Consider the following 20685-nt stretch of genomic DNA (forward strand, 5'->3'; position numbering starts at 1 on the left):
GTGTTGGACTCCAGATTAACAACCACACTATCAGCATTAATAATTTCTCTGGCAGCAGTTAATCCATTTAGCAAAGTTATGTATCTAGTTCCCACTCTCCTTTTTAAAGAGAAGTAGCAGTTAGCATACTAATCACTGTGGCTTGCCTTTGCAGCACATTTTACTTCCTTGGGAAAAAAATAATACAAGGATTAGATCCAAAAATATAGTGCATCTTAAAAGCAGCATATACCCTTAGAAAGACATTTAATAAATTACTTGTACAATATATAAAATAATAGTTTTATACTGCAGCATCAAACTCTGACGCCTGAGTCACCACGTTAGGAAGTCTGTGATATAAATACTGGGATCTCCTGATAACACAGCCAACATTTTTGCTTTCATTTTGCTTGTTTTCTGTTTTGTTTTCTCTATCAGGTCTTTTTTTTTTTTTTTTTTTTTTTTTTTTTTTTTTTTTTTAAACTACCTTTTTGTTCCAGAATCAGCTTGCAATAAGCTTTAATTGTGTTCAAGGCACCCCCAGAGAACGCAGAGAAACAAACACATTATATACTGTAGTACTCACCTGACAAAGCATAACAAGCCTAAATGAAATGAGGTTTCCTGATGAGAATAGCAATGGCAAAGGAAAGGGAGGACTAGATACAGACTGGACAAAGCCTTAAGAACTGGCACACCCAGGAGAGCAGAGCAGATGGGGTCTCACCATGCCATGCTCAAGCAACGTCCAACAGAACCGATGCTGCATGGTCCTCTTTGACAAAACGAAAGAGGTTCTTAAGATCATAGTGACCACTGGCCCAACTCCTAAAGTTCATAAATACTGCAGTCAGTTGTGGGTTTTGCTTGGGTTTTTTTTGTTTGTTTTCTTTCTTGCTTTCTTTCCAGTGGTATATTTTGACCTCATGAGAAATGGCTGGGTATGTCAGTGGTGTCCAGGTCTGAACCTAGTTCTCCCAGTGTCTTCCTTTACCGTTAGCCCAGTAACCGTTTTGAGAGCTGTGTGGTTCAGAGTAGCAAAAAAAAACAAAAAAAAAAAAACCAAAAAAACCAAACAAAACCCAAAACCTCAGAACAAAATAGAAACAAAAAACAACTACCACCACCACCAAAAAAACCCCACTGAAAAAACATGGTACATGTAAATATAGGAAGCAATGACACAAAATCAACTACGTCTAATGGGAAAGAATGAAATCAAACGTCCAGAAAAGCTCGCAGGGGAGGGGAAGAGAGAGAGAGAGAGAGAGAGAGAGAGAGAGACAAGAGAAAGGTTGAGGAAGAGACACTTATTTGAGCAGTGGTTTTAAGTATCAGTTCCCAAGGTAGAGGAAATCAAGAGACCCAGCACCAGTATGAAGCCAGGTCAAACCTAAGAGCTGCAGCGCAATGGGTTGTGTGGGTGGGTTTTTTTAAACCGTTGGAATGAGGTCAAGAGTACCAGTTGCACATGAGTTGTTAGTAGAGTAAATCTTCATGTCAGGAAGCAAGTTAAAACTTGGTTTTATACTCATAAAACATTCTATCTATTCATATATATAGGAGGTCACTTAAAAATAAAAAAGGCAACAGAAAAACATCTTTAAAATACTGTGTCAGTTGGCCCTTCCCTCCCGCCCGCCCCCAAGCCCTCCCCAAGTAGCTATGACTCTATAATGTGATTCACATTTAGTTTTAAATTCTAGCTTTCACCATGGTCTCATAGAAACAAAACTTCTCTGCGAAGCACAGAACTGCTTTGCAACGTCAACAAATTCAAAGGAAAATCAAATCTCACCCCTCTCCCCTGCCAAAGAGCTTCTCAGTCAGTTACCTGCAAAAGATGGCTGGGAGGGGGGCTCAGTTATTTTTAGGTTAAGCTCTTTTAAAGAGAAAGGATGACTCCTCCCCCTTTTTCAACCATGTGAACTAGGAGTTTATGGCATTTGTATACTTTTGAACATTTAAAGGTAAGGATTTTGTACAATAATGATTAATACTTAAACATAAATATTCTCCTACATCATATACTAGTTTCTCTTTGTACATGCGGGGAAAAAAAGTATTTTCAACAAACATGGCACATGCTATATGCATTTCCTCCTCAGTAGCTTGGCTACAAAAGTTTGGGTGAAGAGGGTAAAAGCAAGACTTTGTGGCAAGTGGGTGACGGTCCATGAGCACAGTCTGAAGATGGAAGAAGTGGAGAGAGGGAGCTGATTCCTCCTCCAGGGTCAAGATGCTGATCTACTGAATGCCTCAAAAAAGCACCAGTGCACACCTCTAGTGTAAACGTTAACAGAGAAGACCACATAATCACTTAGTGCTTCTGAGAAGCTGCTGCCCTCCACTTTTTTTTTTTTTTTTTTTTTTTTTTTTTTTTGTTAATAGGTGTGAACAGCTGGTCTTTTTTTTTCAGCGAGAACAAACAATATCAGCTAGTAAAGCACATGACAGTTGTCGTTGATAAAGCCACGCAACCTGGCACACTTAGGGCAGAGAACCACAAAATAAAAACTCAGTACACTTAGAATAATAATAATAATAATAATAATTATTAAAGAAGCATTAGGAGGACGTTTCTGTCTACACTGTACATACAGATGTTATGCTTGGAAAGCTGCTGTCTCACACAGTCATACCATGAGCCAACATTGCTTCAGATACAAATCCAATGCAGTTACAACTAAGCCAATTCACTGAGTAGTCTCCTTTGAGACAGCGCTTTTTTTTTTTAGCTGTGGTTTGCTGAGGGCAATGCTGCAGGATGAGAGGATCCTGGAACAGAAGAATTTGATGGGTAAGTGACCGAATCGAGTGCTAACTTGACTTCAGTAAGGAAACCAAAGTCACCAACCAGGGATCTGATCCTGCAACTCCGCCTACCCAGAAAGGATCACTGACTTCACCAGACTCACCTCTGCAACTCCAGTCTGGTGAGGAAAACAGGTAAAGTCTGAGGACATCTGAGGTGAGGCCCTGGGGACTAGTCAGAGCCACGGTTGCTTCCATGAGTAAAGGATGCAGAGTGGGGCTGGAGAAATAATCCCCCCCCTTAAGTGTATTGATGTGATCTCCATTTGCTTTACTTCGTGGAACGTACGATGAACTGATCCAGTTGTCAAATACTTTTTTCTCTAAAGAGTGAAATATACTTTCCCCTATAAGAATCCAAAAGCATCATTAACAGCACTTAAACTTGGTTTGTGAAACAGAAAGAAGTCTGAATATAAAAATAATTCAAGCAGATTCTCTTTACAAATTGTATAGTGAATTCAGTATTTGGCAAGACCGTTTTTACTACATAATGAGCTCCTGAGTGTTTGTCTATTAGCTAAAAATTTTCTATTTTCCTTAAGCCATAAAGCAAAGAAAACCATATACTCAAGTTATACTGAAGTCACAACTTCATTTATGAAAAGAGGTTTGACCAGAAACTCAGTGCAAGTGGCAAAGTTGACCATTTCTGTACAGTATCTGCAAGAAAATAAAATAACTCCACATTGCTCAAGTGGCACAAAATGGCTGTGCCAAAAAAATTGTCTATAATAAAATCTCAAATAAGTTTCCAACATTACAATTTTATAAATAAGTACAAATCGAATGATATTGCTGAACTGTGAACCAAGAAAAAAAATTATCTTGTAACAAGTTACCAAACTAGTTCTAGCATCGAAGACAAAAAGGAATGTTGGAACTTGTTTATACAATAGAAATGAAAGCTTCCAGTTTGTAGGATGAGAAAAATTGAGGCATGCAGGGACTTTTGCATATGGATATATATATTTTATATATATATTATATATAATATGTACAGTTTAGCTATAAAACTTTGATGTGTAAAGAAGCTGTCTTCAATGAAAAATTGAACATTCAGAGGAAATTCCTGAGTTAGGGTTTTGTGACATGGGCCACTGAGAAAAAGAGCTGCGGTTGGGTCCTCAGAGGTGTTATGTCCATCCCTGTTAAGATTGAAATCAACATATAAAAACAGACAGTGTTACCACTGCTTCGTTCCCTGCCTGAGCAAGGGATAGCACCATTTTGAAGAGAACTCCTGCTTGTAGAGAGGAGGGAATACTTAAAAACAGTATTGCTGCTAAGACCACTGTAGTGTGCACCAGATACGTTCTTCTAGACAACAAATGAACACTGCCACTGGCTGACTGAAGAACACCTGACCAGGTGTAACATTAAGGATACGAGTCACTAGGTGTAATCTTTCCTAGGTTGTTCATCTGTTGTACATTTATCAGTCATTTCCTGACAGAAGTCTACCGTGACCGTTTGGCTGCTCTGCTCTGGTGGAAGCTCTCTCTCGGGGTAAGTACCTGTGTCAGCTCCATCCAACCCCCCGCTGGCTGAACAATTTTCTGAGATGTTGTTGGGCAGCCAGGGCGCTCCCAGTTGCACCGAGCTTTGCTCTGAGCAGCACTGCATGCTTTCCCCAACACACTGGGAGGTCACCAGGCTCTGCTCCACACCAGCTGGGGAGGGGCTGATGGTAGTGGCTGGCTGTAGATCCATGGGTCTGAGAACGGGGCAGTATCGGTGGAGAGCTTGGATCTGTTCCGGGCTCTGCATGTCTCTACACACTTCTTGAGAAAGACAAGAGAAGTTGTCTAACAATTCTCCCATGCTTGCTTTCAGCTGGTTCCTTTCTGAGAGCAACTTCTCTTTCTCACACACCTGGAAAAGAAAGAAGGCATCTTAGGTTGAGGAAAAGCCATCCACACTCCATGCTGCACACGTCGGCAGCAGTACCCAAGAAGAACACCAGCACGTCACAGTCATTTTTATATGGGCAAAGTCACAAAAGTATCAGGTATCTGACCACCATGAGGTCTGTGTGGACTGCAGTTTGGGAAACATTTGGAAAAATGTTTCAGTTGGAAGAGGATAGAGTCACAAGTTATCCCTAACAGACTGTTACTTTTATAGACTAAACCTGCGTGATGGGTGAACAAACTAAAAAACTCAGAAAGAAACATTTTGATGCAGAAAAGTCAATACTCATCTATAAAGCAAGGAAACAGAGTTTAGTTTCCCAGGTGAGAATATTTTGCAGAAGTTCAGTTCATCCTCTAACTGCTGGGTTGGTTGGTCAGGATGGGTTCACCTGCTCTGGTCTGTGTGCCAGCTGAACCCCTGTTACCATTGAGAGGTGTGTTATTTAGAGGAGAAGATGAGTGTTCTTTGTGGCCTGCACCACAGCTCTTTTCTTATGTCCTGGTGCTTAATGGCTTGGGTCTGACCTTATCAAGATATTCTTAGCAATATGTACATAAAGCCCTAAAGCTCACTGTCACTTCTCCTTTGTTCTGCTCTGGATCTGCCTCCTGTGCTCCCAGATATCCTCCCCTACTAACATACGGGTCAAGTGTTCTCAGAGTTTCATTGTCAGTGGGCTGCTCTAGGAGGAGGCCAGGTGAGAGGCAGGACACTACTGGAGAGATGGAAGAGTGAGAGAATCTGGTGGGACTTATTTTTTCATACAGGCTTCAAATAACTGGCAAAAGGAGCTCAGCATCCAACAAAGGAGCAGTAAGGCTCCCAGCCCTAGCCAGCCCAGGGTGCTGTGAGATGTCCTGTGGTGGGAGTCATCTCCAACCTGATGGAGAAGCCCCCACAGGATGAGGATTGCCCTCCCCATGCTCAGGAGGCAGACTGTGGGAGTTTAGGCACAAACCCAGACACAGCCTGGGGTTAGAGCTCTAAAAATCAGTGTTTGCCTCAGTGCAGATTGATGGGGATGATCCTGCTGTGACTTTCTGTCCTGGGGAGGTAAGCATACAGCTTGAAGGAGTGGCTGAGATTTTGTAGAGTATTTCCAGAGCTGAGCTGGCCCCAAAAGCAGCTCAGCCATGTACCTCACCTATAACACTGCTAAACACAAGCTGCCTCGGCATCTAAGTTGTGAAAACTCCACATCTCAGACAATCTAGCTATGGGTGGCTTTTGACAGCTGATAGCATTGCTCTGGGTCTGAAGCTTGCACTGGAAGCACACAGCTGCATGAATGAGAAGGAGAGTTGTGCACATGAAAGGAACCAACTGCTAAAATATTGATAAATCTATCAAGAAAGCATAAAAATAATAAAAAAATAAACAGATGCTCCAGTACATCTTGAGATAATGAATTATGGAAGAGAATATGCTGTGAGTTTGCAGGGAAAAAAGGGAATGTGAGTGGGTTGATGGATGAGTGAGAGAGAAAGCAGGCAAAAAAAAATTACCTATCAAACTCAGAGGATACAACCATTTCTGCTGTGAAACCATCTGTGTCAAGAAGATGGGTGATTTACAGGAAGTGCATGCAGGGGGAGAAAGGGTCTTTCATAAAAAAAGATCCACCTGAGTGAAAAACCCTTAAACCCAAGCACCATCACATAAATCAGGAGACTGGAAATTACCGGTAACAAAGTGGACAGAAGACGACAGAGGAATTTTCAGTGATCATGTATTGTGTGAAATGAACTGGAGCTGAATTGCTGGTTCTCCTAAAAGTAAGATCTTGAAGCAGATTGCCTATTTGGGAACCATGCATATGGGGGAGGGTGGGAGTGCTTGAGAGGCAAGTTAAAGTTGTGTGAGTTGCACACCTTGTGACTGTCTTTTTTATGAATCTCCCTTTTTAAATGATGCACCACATCCTGTAGAATCATTTAGGTTGACAAAGATCTTTAAGATCATCAACTCCAACTGTTAGCCTAGCACTGCCAAGTCCATCCTTAAACCATGTCCCTAAGCACCACAGGTACATGTTTTAAATACCTCCAGCACCTCAATGTCCATCCTGTAGTGAGCAGCCCAAAAGTGAACACAGTATTTGACGTGTACCCTCACCAGTGCCAAGAAAAATCACTTCCCTAGTCCTGCTGGCTACAGTATTTCACTATTACACAAAATCTGTGGATTATGTTTGGTGCAGGAAGCAGTTGCTCACTATACTCTTTTGCATCAGGGGAGCACTACTCTGAACAATGTTTTGATTTTTGTTTCTTTTTTCCCCCCAGGGCTTCAGCAGCAAGACATCTGAAGGCTTTGCAAGCCTTGATGACTTAAGCCTCCCAACCAGCTTGTGGGGTCAATGTCACCTCCCTGTTACAGACAGGAAGCAGACAGGCACAGCCAGTGAGTAACCCAAAGCCATGAGGCTTTCTGCCATTTCTGAGATGATGCAAACTCAGCCTCTCCCAACACATCCCTGCCTCTTTCACACTATGTTTGCTACAGCTTGTGCAGAGAGTGAAGCACAGTGAAGACTACACTAAAGGCCACTTTCAAGACACACCTTGTTATGACAAGAACAAGAAGCATCCTGCTCCTCCCATCCATCAAATTCAATCTACAACTGAGCATGTTTTAAATGTGCACGTTCATTCAAAGACTCCAAATAAACTTTAATTTAAGTGGAAGCTGGGTACACAGAGATCTCAGTAAAGAAATCAGCTACAGCTCCCTTTGTTTTGTCTATGTGAATGAACTCATTTATCACTCAAGCCTATTAATGATATTCAATGGCTGGGTTTAATGCTGGACTCCTAAATCTATGCTGTATATATGCAATTAAACTGCCCAGTCCTGCATACTGCGGAGTCACACTCTCCCAACAGCTGAACTGTGACTAATACATTATTTCTGACATCTCAGAAAGGTTTTAGGACTTTTACACAGATGAGGAGGTGCTAACCCATTCTGAAGTTTCAATGTTGCATTGCTCCCACTGAGTGCCACCTTGTAGACATGTCTTCTGCCACGACCTTTGTTTCAAATCTTTCTTTTTTGTTGTGCACCAGACTGCTTTCTCAATAGGGAAGGGATGGCAGGTGAAGAGGAGCAGGGGACTCAAGCCACAGTGGCACTGTCACAAAGGAGGGGATTCTTTTCAGAAGGCCTATACCTGTCAACAGCTGCATGTCATCTTTCTTAGTAATGGGGAGTAATAGGCATTTCTGGGCTGCACATCATCTCCTCTGCTGTAGGATGAGACAAATAAGACCTACAACAGGTATCTATTTCCCTTCATTGACTACAAAGGAAACTAGGACAATCAGCTCCAGCACAAGTGTCAATATTGCAGACAACTGTGTTTAGCCACCCAAACTGCATCTGAGGTGTTCATACGATGACTGAAAGAGAGAGGGATTTACTGAGCAGCCAGTTAGCACCACTCCAGTCACCTCATTCTCCTAAATTAGAATGTATTAGCACCATCCTTGCTGCACAGGATACCTGTCCTCAGACATGCTTTGATCAGAGACACACATCAAGGAGGATTGGTGCAAACCAACAGTTGGCATCTCAACCTGGTGCATGGGACTAGAAGAAAGCTAAGAAAAAGCAGTGTGAAGTGGGAACAAGCCTTTTGTGTTAGATGGCACTCGAATCATAGAGAGAGCTCTAGTCCATGGCATACCCGGGGAAGGAGAGGGAAGGAGACAGCAGAAGGAGGAACATGTCCTTGCCATCTCACTGACCTACACCAAGGCAGGTCCATCTGTCTGGATATGCACATTCCTGGCCTTTCACTTCTCTTGCCATTTGCTCAGTAAATAAAAGAGCTAAAGAGAAAACATGGCAAGCAGAAATGTCTTGAGAATGCTGAGCTGCCTTCTAGAAACAAAAAAGAAAATAAAATCCCTAAGCAGAGATGAAGCACACCCTGCCACACCACCATTTGGACAAAACAGCCTCTGAGGTTCTCTTCATACTTGTCTCCTTTGAACACTCCATTAATCCCTGATCAACAGACTATTAGGGACTTGGGTGAGGAAATGCCTTTCTGGACACACTATAAGTACTGGGGGCAAGAAAGGAGCTCTGATATAGGGTTCCCTCCTCTTCCTACTCAAAAATCTGCTTTTCAGTTCTCAAATAAAGAGGTATCTAGGCCTCATTCCACTGGAATTTTCTGTTTTCCATCTATATTATATACTCACCCATACTATACATTTTGGTATATGACATTTTCATACTAGTGGCTTCAGTTACTTATGTACAAACTGACTGAACCAGCTAAACTCTGGATAGGAACTACTGTGAGTGCCCTGCAGCAGGTGGGTGAGAGCAGACCACTCACCAACTTTCGGATTTCACATTCTAGGTTCTGAATACAGTCCAGTTTCCTCTTGCGGCAGCGCTGAGCTGCGATTCGGTTCTTGCTGCGCCGGCGGACGTCGTGAATGAACTCGAGCTGCTCTGAGGTTAGCTTGTGCATCTTTATCATCATCTGGAAATCATTCCTTGGAAGATCTGTGATTTGATCAACAGGGAAAGGAAGTTTCACCTAAAACAAACAAACACAAGACAGAAGCAAAGAGTCACAATCTGCTTGCTGAGTGCAAGCTTAACAACAGCGAGAGGAGGGACAATTATCTGTGCTGCCGCCTCCTAAATAAACAACACAACAGGTTTTACATGGAGCAAGTTTTTAACATTCCCTTGTGGTACACTCTGGAGATCCAGATGGTAAGGATCAGATTATAATTGTTCTGAATATAGATGAATCCCAGGTAAAAAATTTATCTTTCTAAAAAGCTCTAATAAGAGATTTTCTTGCATTAAAAGAAAGCTCCGCCCATTAAGAGACACAGCCTTTTGGAAACAGTGAAGTACCTTGCTGCTATTAATTTCAAACTAGTTTCAAAGAATGGGCTATTACTGCAGCAGAAAACCTGCTGGCCTGCAGGACTGAAAGATTGATTAGGTGTGAGGTTAAAAATGAAATCCGACACCTCAAGTAGATAGAAAATACCATATCCCAATAAGGAAAGGTTGCTTAAGCAGCATTTCTACTGAGAGGTACATGGTATAAGAAAAGGTCAGAGGATTGTGATGCAGCATATTCTACCTTGCATTTTTGAAATAAAGCAGTATTTGCTAGCACACTCATATTTATTGTAGAGCACCCCAGCTGCATTGTTTTGAAAAAAGCCCCAAACAATCTAAAACCTCAGTTACTTGCAGTAAAACATCCATCCTTCAGGCCATGAACTGCCATTCCATTCTGACTGAAGACCATGAGATAGCAGCTCCAGGTTCTGACCTCAGGAATTTCAACCATCTCTCCAACTCCTATTGATTAAGCATTAAAGCAAAGCAAGACACAAACCTCCTGACAGCTTGGAGCAACAAACATACACTGTCTCAAAACCTGGAGATGGTGGATGTGCTGAAAGACTTCTGTTTGCTTTTTTCCCCCCAAATCTATCTGCTTGCTCAAATCAAACCTCACTTCACTTGTAGCTTGAGACTTATAACATGGCTATCCTAAAAGTAATGTTTCTCAGTGGACTTATGTGCTTGGTGGTCAAATAAGAATCAGTTGACAAAGCTAGAGACGACAACTGAGGAACTCGATTGAGTCCCTTTCGTTTTTTGAGTCATGCCCACATTGCCCAAAAGATGGCAGTAAATATTTATATTTCTGTCCCCATTTGGTACAACACAACCTCCCGAACATGGGGGCTGTTCTGCATGCAGGCTACCAAAGATGATACAACTTAAATTACTCCACTAAAGCAAAAGATAGATGTTGAAAAGGATCCCTTGATATTTAACACATCATTATCATTTTCAAACGGTACTCCTCCATTATCTGGAGATAAAGAAAATAACTTACAGATTAGAAATAAGTTACATTCACTCAAGAGCTGTTTAGAGTTTGCTGAGGACACACTTACACAAAAACACAGCTGTGACCTATGGCACTGACAGTCACAGGTCTTGCTGGGAGCCCAGACCATGCCTTGTTTATGAGCTTGCATTTTCTTGCTCTCTTCTAGAATTTCTCTTTACATGTCCAAGCCTGGGCTATGTGAAATTCAGTGCAAACACTTACCACATCCTTTCAGATGGTTTTGTGCTCCTTGTGTCCAGGAGCAGCTTTTTAACACACTACTTGACAGGTCAATTTAAACCAGCAAGAGACACCAAACAGTGCCCACATTCCTGCTTTTACATTTCCCCCCACATTCCTGCTTTTACACACAAAAGCTGACCTTAGGCACGGTGATGTGGGCTACCTCATTTATAGACTGCTAGTTAATGACATGAAACCAATGTGATTTCCTCTCCTTTGGATGGTCAACATAAACTCAGTGCCATCTGTGTTTCTCTCAAGCTTCAACCCAGGATCTGAAAAAAAACAACCCAACAGCCTGTGCTTGCCTCTGAAAGACACAACAGTTTCCTATAATTCTGAACTTTTCCTTATTTTCTTAAGTCCAGGGAAGAAAGAAAGCAATGTTAACTCTATTCCTTCCTCCCACTTCCAAAACATGTTTACATACGAGGAGGAGATGTGCTTGCAGCCGGAACGGGAATGAAAGGCAAACAACATGAATCTGTCAGGTAGAAGTCACTGAAGGGAAATGGGAAAATAAATAGAAACAGATTCATTAAAAAAATTAAAGGACAGAAAAAAAAACCCATGTACACAGCAGGACAGAGACTGCTATCAGTAAACTCAGCATAATCCCTCTTCTGTCGTAGGGTGCACTGCACAGGATTAAAAATGTGAAAGAGAGAGTGGAAATGAGTCAGACTCATTTCCTTCACCATCCGCAGCATTTTTATTGCCTCTCTCCCTCTGCAATAAGCTGTCAACCACTCCAAGCCTTTGGCATGGACACAGTGAAAAAATGTGCCAGGGTATTGCTGCAGTGAGAGACCAGTGGTGCTGGTATTTGTCACAAGAGAGTGGTAAGTCAACTTGCAAGAGCCAATGACTGTGCCATGGGTGGGATTCACCTGACCCACTTGGAGCTGTTAGAAATGAAAGGTTGAGACCAGCTGGCGTCCAAGTGTCTGATGTTGGCATGGGGGTCAGAGAGGCCTCTGGATAGCAATGCACCCTGCATAGCTTCTGCTGCCTCCTGGGTGCTAGAAGGAGCATAGATGAGACTTAAAAAAAATGCTGCATCTTGGAGCTTCTGAGAGAAATTGTATGTGAGGTGTCTGAAAACAAGGATATTCAATCTTTTCTAAAAGATGTGTAAGAGAACTCAGCAAGTATGTTTGCTCTTAAATTTTTCTTTTTAGTAACTAGGGATTTTATACAGGAAATGACTGTATACTCTTAGGTTTGGACTCTTTAAAATTAGAAATGTAAGTGGGATCTCTACTCCTTCCAGGAGTTACTTTAGCCACAGCTAACTGCACAGAGCTCTAAAATCTTCCCTATCAGCACAATTACTTTCCCTGCATTTTTTACACCAACAATAAAAGCCCTGTTTCCACCATACAACAAAGAAACTGGCATTCTTCTTTATGTTTTTGCAGCATTTCATTTCCCCCTGCTGCATTAGATGACACTGTAAATGTCCCTGTTTTGAGTGGCTGAGTAACAGCAGCGATGTAGACAGGCAGGGACAGCCACTGACTCAGCACATGAAAGGCCCAATTAAACCCTTCAAGCTTCACCAGTCAGTGCCAGCTTGGATCATATGCCAGTTACTCCTGTTCTACTCAGGTTCTGTACTAGTTACTGCTGCTCTCACTCTTCTCCATTTCTTTTTCTTTGGAATAAAAGACCAAGACCCTGTATTCACTCACATTAAAAAATGGCAAGTGTTGGGAATTTCCTTATCTCGTGAGTAACATTAGCTTTTTCATACCTTTATAATATCTAAATTTCTACATCATCTTCCTTAAGCTGACAAAGGCTAGTAAAGACAATGAATTTCCCAAGTCTGGCTTAAAATCACAGTGACTAAAAGGATTCATATATTATCTGTAAGAAAAAGCAATCATTAGGTATTGGGCGTAGAACTCAAGGTACCAGCTTGACCTTTATAAATAGTTCAAAATCTTGGTCAGTTGCTTCAGAAATTTATTCTCTAAGAAACAAAACTGTTGCCTTAGTGTCCCTAAATAGAAAGCCAGAGTTATCAAAAGACTCCCAGCCCTTGGGCAAGGCTCTCAGGACCCACTCAAGCAATCTACCACACAGGGGCTGAATCATATCAGTGCTTGCATTTTTTATTTTTTTTTCCCAGAGAGGGGTATTTGCTTCACACAGAAGAGTTCAACACATTAGTGTTGTTTTCCTAGTATCTTCCTTACCATGCTACCCTGTTTTCCACAAAATGGTCAGGAAGAAATTCATCCCAGGACAGGAACTGAAGTGTGTTCACTTGTGTTAAGGACTTGATTGCCTACACACTATTTTCAGTCATGGCTTCTGGTCCCAGTGGATAGGGACCTATCAAATTTCACTTGGACAGAGTTTATCTAAGAAGCACAAAACCAATGGGTTGCACTTTGTGTATGTGAGAGGACAAGAGGACAGGCAGGAAACACTCTCCATGTTCCCTCTCCATGGCTGCCTCCTGGTGTAAGTCAAGCTTTCCAACCACCCATTCTCTTCACACCAAGATGGCAGAAGACTGCAAGAGGAGAATGGTGAACCCAGGCAGTGAAGATAAACCTTTGTGCCTACAAACCAGGTCTGAAACAGGCTGGATCATCAGGTCCCACTTTGGCTAACAGCCTGTCCTGTCTGCAGCAATACAATTGATGGCAAAACAATTGCCCAAGGTCAACTCCAACCTCACCTCCTGAGGGCCATGAGAGGTGTTTGGGTCAGCATAAACTGCCTGACAGGGCATGGCTGTGCACTTAGTGGAAGCAGCCTGAGTAATCTTTTCATTTGTCACCTGCCTCAGAGAACTGGGAGGAGCAGCTAGTCCCAAGGCTGAGGGTTTTAACCCAAGGATAAGGAGATTTGGATGGAGTTCTCTTTCTTTAGCCCATGACTTGGACTTCTATTCAGATCACACTGCACTGGTGCATGAAATGCTGGGCTGACCTCTTCCTGTCCATAGAAATCCCAACAGAAGCTGCATTTGAGAAGGGCAGATAAGGTGGTGAAACAAGGGGGAATAAAGTCAGTATTTCTCTGAAAACTTGCTTTTGTAGAAAAAATACAGGCAGTGGAAGAAGCCTTTTAAGAGCTCCAATAAGGATTCAAGATCAGGGGATATAAGAATAAAGTGCAAGCTGCAATGAAATATTGCTATATTTAAAATTACTTTCCTGAAATTTCAAGCTTGTAATGGAAAACTCTCACTGTTGTAATCCAGTAATATTCTTCTGGAGGAAGGAAAAAAACAAACCTGCCATAAGTTTATCTTGTCAGGCCAATGTTTGACAAGATTCCATTTACCAGATATTGCCTAACACATTTCCCAGTGCTCTGATGATGATGCCAGCGATCCTGATCAGGATAACATCTACCAGAGGAGAACATGGGGAGCAACTTTCTTATTTTCAAACTAATAAACCTAGTTAAGATCAGGAAAGCTGGGGTGGCTGACCACCAAATTCTGGGGAGGACCTACATATGAAAACAAGTTAACACCCAAAGATGCATTTTTCCCATTTGGCCTCCTTTCTGCATAATTCTTCTTACTGAGCAGAAACATAAAGTTGAGAAGACTCAACTTAGGTAACTCAGCACAGCTCCAGTAGATTTCTGGTAGAGCTTTGGCTGTGTTAAGAATCAACAGATGATCAGAGAAAAAGTGGCTGCCTGTCAATTAGCACCAAGGGTTTTGGACCTACAATATCCTCAGTGGTCCAGTTGCATTAGCTCTGCCTTTATGAAAATTTCCTTGAAAAATGAGCCACTAACCCCAGTGGGAAATTCTTTTGAAATATAAATGAAAGGCATATTGAATGCAATTCTCCAGACAGTAATAGTTCTTGGAAAACTCCACCTCTTGCCACCTCCTACCCTTGTTTATTCTTCTCCTAAGAAAACTCACTCATGATTTCTTTTTAACTGATATAGCAGAACAGTATTTTTCACAAGTTTTCTAACAGGAAAAAAAACCATAGATACTTGCTGTAGAAAATTAATAACAAGAGAAGTAGGTAGTGCTGAAGCTTCTGTTCCTAAGTAGGTTAACAGATTGACAGACTACTTCCTTTTCAACAATTCATTATTTCAGGGCTTATTGTTTTGTTGTTCCTATTTTAAGCAGGATTATCAGAACCTGCCTGCAAGCACTAAGCATAAGTCGTCTTTCTGGTATTATATCCAAATAATTAATTGACTTGTAACAACCTGTGGAGCCCTGAGGTTGAGAAGAGCAACACAAACAGTAAATGTTTCTGCAAAGCCCCAGCAGATCAAATAATGGCCCAGTTCCTACAACTCTGTCACAGTGGGATACCCCACACTGCACTTGCTGTTTCTATCAGGAAGCCTTAAGAAAGGGAAATCTCAGAAGATTCTGTGTGGTTCCCTTTACAGGAAGGCAAAGATACCTTGGAAAGGATTTACCAGCTATGTTACAGGGGACCACCACTTCCTCTGACACTCGTTCCCCTGTATAGGATAAGGAGGCTGGGCCATGGAGCAGGATCATCTTCATCCATATGGCATTCATGCCAAGCCCTACCACAGAACAACTTGGGTATGTGCTCCCAAACAGCATCCACCTGTGGGAAAGCAGAGTGACCAAAAAAGGCTGAGAGAACAAACCTTTCACCTACTTCTCACACAATCAAAACACAGGCAATTGATGTTTTGTGACATCAGTTCTGGCACTGACAGCACTCCACGACTCAAATCTAAAGCAACAGGGTCCAAATCCTGGGGAAATTGAGCAGCCCCATGAGATAAGGGAGGGTCAGAGTCCACCAGGCTTATTCCCATCAGGCCATCCCACCCAAAAGAGGGCCCACCTGCACCAGAAGAGCCTGCATGGCCACTCTCTGAAGGGCTGGGTGCCCGAGTGTCACCCTCACCTATCTTATCAGGAGCTTTTTGAAGAGAAGCCCAGCAAACACTGTATGACCTGATATGACAGGGGGCAGGGGACCCATGTGGGAAGTCATCAGGACAGCAAGGGCAAACCAACAAGATTCCAGCTAAGCGGTGGTGAAGGACAGACAGCAGTCCATTTCAGACTGCTTGAGAACATCTCCTGGCATTTTAATAGCAGCTAAACTGCTAAAAGTGACTTACACAAGAATTTCCTGATGCCATTAGGTATTTTCTACTGCCTGGTTTAACATAACATTCACTGAAGTGTCCACAACAGTGGATCTTGCAGAATTGCAATAGTGCATGCTGCAATATACACACCCCAGTTCTGCTGTACAAATACAATTTTGTATAATGAGACCACAGTGTCCTTTCTTGTACTGGCAACAACCTTTACAAATTCATTTTTCAGAAGAAAACAATCTGTACTGAATCACTGGTGTGATCTGTTTACCCTTGGCTTGCTCAGGATAGTGCAGTGCAGCCTCACAGAGCATTACTTTCCTCATGAAAGGAAAGTCCTAATGAAAATGCCTTGAAAAAAGAAAAAAAGCCTTTGTCAGCAGTCCCAGGGAGAAAACTTGCTCATTAGGGTGCAGAAAATATTCCCAGGATGAAACAATGGCAAAACCAGGAGTGAAGCAAACCCTTCCTAGCTCTGCTCCAGAGTAAAACACATCTGCCTTCCAGTAGCACACCAAGATGGACTCCCACAGTCCACTCGCTTTCTCCTCTTGAGAACATTCTTCCTCTCATCCATGCTCTTCTGCACATGTTCATTTTTTTTTTTTTACAGGAAATCACCACCAGTCCACTATAACCTTCTCATTTGACTCTTCCAGGCTAGCTTCTGCTGCAGCATCTCCACACAATTAGCCAATTATGACAGCTAATTAGTCATCAAGCCCCAAAAGGCTAACCTCCTGCCCTCTTTGTTGCCTCATGCTGTGCATTAGCCCTTGCTGAGCAAGCAGCCCACGTGGGTGGAGGTTTGATGCTCCCCTTGGTCCCACTCCCTGCTCCCTTCTGCCCTAGGTAAAGGCAGGGATTCAAAAAGTAACCTCCCTATGGCCAAACAAAGCAGTTCTGCTGCTGGGCTTCTTCAATGAGATCCTATATACAGTATCCCAGGCAGCCTACCAAGGAGCATCCTCACCCTTTGCACTGTCCCCAGCTCGGGACACAGGGACAAACAAGAATTACTGGTACAGCACGACAGGGATCAGGAAACCAGAGGCTACCCGAGCTCCTTGGCCTTTCCTTAGAGACAAGCAACTAACTAAAGGCACCATCCACATCTGTCTGTAAGGTATCTTCCAGAGCCTGGGATGTAGATGGAATAAAGATTGAGGGATAAAAGAATGTTCACTCTTTTCATCTCTAGCCCACACTAAGCACAAACTTGCACGCACTGCTCCCCACTCTGAGGCACAAACCCTCAGTGGTGCACTTCAGCATTACAGGAGAAACCAGACTTGCTTTTACACAGACATCCTCCAGGTCATGCAGCTTCCTGATGAAACTCTATGAAAACATCCAGGGGTTTTTTTGAGTTTTTGGGCTCCACAATGCATCTCCATGGTTTAAGTGTTTCCTCAAACTAGTGACTTTATACAGTTTATTTGATCACAGCCAGTTGCCACTGCAGCATCTCCAGCTGGCTCATCTCTAGAGTTGCCCTCCTTCTGCTCCCTCTCATGGGAGAGCTGCATGGAAATCTGTCCCCTGTTGTTCTCACAGTCCTGTAAATTTAAAGTTAACTTCTCTTTGTGACCACTTATGCAAGGGCTCAGCATCAAACACAGGCAGGAAACATCATCTCAGTTGTCACTTGACAGATGCAAAACCCATTACCTGCATATGTGAGAGACACAAACATATATGCAGAGGGAAGATGACTTGAATACCATTCCCATAGCCGAGGGCGGCCAGCTATACAACTGTTTAAGTCATTTCACACCTCTTTTCTCCTCCCACTCTGTCTGCCTTCTCTACTCAGGCTTTTAGCACTATGCAGCAGATGCTCTTGCTGCAGGCTGCCTGACCCTCAGCAAAGGCACAGCTCGAGGTTGCTCAAACACACCAGCAGCAATAACAAGCTGGCCTGGAACCACCTCAGTAAACTTAGGATGAGGAATGGAGCTTTGGGCAAGGGAGGAAGGAGGACTGGACACTGAGAGCAGACTTCTAAGCACACCAATGGACTCTCATCATTCAGCAGTTTGGTATTGCCCCATCCCCAAAGCTTGATAAGCACCAAACACCTCAGAGGTCAGGCTGACCTATTTACGTGAAGTCAACCACGAACACTCAGCTGAGGAGGGAATAAACAGAAGTTACTCTTTGCCTCTATAAACAGAGAAAGTGCTGGGGAAACGCCAAGTCATTCGAGAGAATCAAGGAGCAATTAATCAGGTCATAAAGACTGCAATATATGTACTTATCTTAAATCCCTACCTCATGCCCTCTGTCTTGCACAGGACATGATTCACTGTCTGCTTCTGAGAATGACCCAGACTCATCGCTGGAGTTTGTTCCATAGGATGGCTCACATTTAATCTGGGCTCGGACTGGGTTGTACAATCCATCCCCCACCACACCGGGCTCCTGGTGCTCAGGTGCCAGGAATCGGGGGCCTTGGGAGCAAGGGGAAGAGGAGAGCTCGCAAAGACGCAGACTGCAGGGAGAGCCACCGCTGCCATCCTCCGCGTAGGAGTAGGAAGAGCACGAACTGGAGGTCCTGGTTCTGGTTTCCAAAGGAGGAGAGCGAGGGCAAACTTTAATTGGCACCGGACAGCTGGTGTTTGGCCGCATCCTTCCCGGCAAGTGATCAGCTGTCAATCCACTGTGCGAATAGGTCTGAGAGCTGGGGAGAGACTGGCTACTGCCAGCCCACAGACCCTTTGGCACAGTCTCAGTGAGGTCTTTGTCCAAGCTGCTCACACCAGAATATGAATGCACCGAAGTGTTTCCTTGGTCACAAGTGTTTGAAGAGAATATAACACTCCTCCTGTCCAGTTCCCCTTCTTGCTTACAGAGAGTTTCAAAGCCAGGCCCCCTGAGTGGCGATCCCCCTGTGAAGCTGGAAGCATCTTTCTGCATGGCATGGGACTGTCCATAGTTCCCTGTGAAAGGGACATAATCAGTTTTGTGGTCACCCTGAGTTGTCCCTTTTTCAAAAGGGCATGCTGGACTCCTGCCAAAGTGCTGTTGGGAAGTGCTGGGGAAGCCAACCAAATCTATGCTTTTTGTTCTGTTGAAGAAAGACCGCAAGCAAGAAGGAGAAGACCCACTTTTTGGCCTGTCAACACAAGTAGGGCTTGGCTGTTTCCTGTCCATTTCAACATCCCCTTCTTTATCCCTGATGTCAGGTTCATCTCCAGACAGGCAAAGTGTTATGCTTTCTTCATCATTCTCTTCATTCTGAGGCTCGCTTTTTATCTGCCCCATAGCAAGTCCTGATTTGAGGCCATTTCCAGAGCTCTCTTCGCTGAATGTGCTTGCAAAACCTGAGGTACTGATGTGTGATGTGTTGTAGACATTCTTGGTACAAGCAAGCTGGTATTTCTTGTATCTGGGGTACCGTGTTACTGCATCTTTGTCCAAATTGTCCTTGCTATCTCTCAGCATGTCAGAGTCAGGTAGCATCCCTTCGCCTTTGTCTGCACCAGCAACAGTAGTTTCAAAATTGAAGGGCTCTTGGTGCATCCTCTCTCTCGGGCAAGATATTTTCGACGTCTCCGATTCCATTGTCTCCTCCTCATCTCCATCAGAGTTCTCCTCATCGTGCATGCGTTGACAGGTGGTATCTTTTTTGCACAGGAACAGCCCATCCTCATTGTTCAGCAGTTGCGTCTGGAGGAAGCTGAAGCAGGAGTCCTCCAGGTTGTGCATGCGCAGGAATTCAGCACAGTGGATGACCTCCTGGATGTTTTCCCTGCTGAGTAACAGCTTAGCAGTGTAGGCAAACTGCAACAACGGACCAAATCCTCTGACAGTGACCTGCAAAAAAAAAAGAGAGGGAAATAGCCAGCATTATCATCAGCCCTTGCTATCATCTCAAGTCCTTCATCATGTAGTTGGAACAGATCTAGCATTCAGAAACGAACAATGCCCAGTACTAGCTATTCATAGAATCACAGAATCATAGAACTGGCTGGGTTGGAAGGGACCTCAGAGATCATCGAGTCCAACCCCTGATCCACTACCGCTGCAGTTACCAGACCATGGCACTGAGTGCCACATCCAGTCTCTTTTTAAATATCTCCAGGGACGGAGAATCCACTACTTCACTGGGCAGCCCATCCCTAACTATCCCTACGCCCTTTATGATGCTCCTGTATTTCATTGTACAGGTTGAGCTGAGCATTGTTTTTTTACAAATATCTTGAAGATCTACAAACTAAGTCTCTGCTGTAATAAAATACTGAAAAAACAGGCTGGCCTGGATGCTGCTAATTCTTGGATGGATCTTTTTATAAATGTGATACAGCCCACCACCCTGAAAGTACCAATTCACATTTGACTCTTTTGCCTTGATAAAAGCTTTGGTGAAGAATGCTTTCAAGTTTAAGACACCCCTAAATATCAAAAGCATTTTAGAAAGGAAAAAATTGATACTTTAGAAAAATTAAATGGAAAACATCTTTCTGCCTCTTCCAATAGCAAAACTCTTTCTTTTTTTCTTCTAACTTTTTTGAATAAATAGTGGGTGACTACTGGCTGCACAGCTCTTTTCTCCCTCCCATATTCTCCCTGTGCTGCTCCTGATTTTGGTAAGTTTACTGTACAGCTAAGAGGAAAGAAATCCGTATTCATAGTTCAAGTGATAAAAATGACTCTGAGTCTCAACTCAGTACTTAATTTTGCAAAATTTTCTCTGTAGATAGACTAACAACTGGTTCATCTCCAACTAACTTTCAGGT

General features: G+C 43.1%; 1 protein-coding gene across 6 annotated transcripts in view; it reads right to left on the reverse strand.

Annotated features, from left to right (window-relative positions):
• Nucleotides 1–1647: 1647 nt before the first annotated feature.
• BACH2 (BTB domain and CNC homolog 2) overlaps nt 1648–20685 on the reverse strand; it is a 190891-nt gene continuing 171853 nt past the window's right edge. For 4 of the 6 annotated variants that reach the window (XM_030447796.1, XM_030447798.1, XM_030447797.1 and 1 more), the window contains 3 exons: nt 18218–19762; nt 9065–9271; nt 2353–4671 (listed from right to left, as the gene is read on the reverse strand). In XM_030447796.1, the coding sequence (XP_030303656.1) occupies nt 4192–4671; nt 9065–9271; nt 18218–19762 (2232 nt within the window). In that variant the 3' untranslated portion in view covers nt 2353–4191. Of the gene's footprint in view, nt 4672–9064; nt 9272–18217; nt 19763–20685 lie in introns of all 6 variants that reach the window. The other 2 variants (XM_030447800.1, XM_030447795.1) reach the window with 2 other exon arrangements.

Source organism: Calypte anna, chromosome 3, assembly GCF_003957555.1.
Source record: "Calypte anna isolate BGI_N300 chromosome 3, bCalAnn1_v1.p, whole genome shotgun sequence".
Lineage (NCBI taxonomy): Eukaryota > Metazoa > Chordata > Aves > Apodiformes > Trochilidae > Calypte > Calypte anna.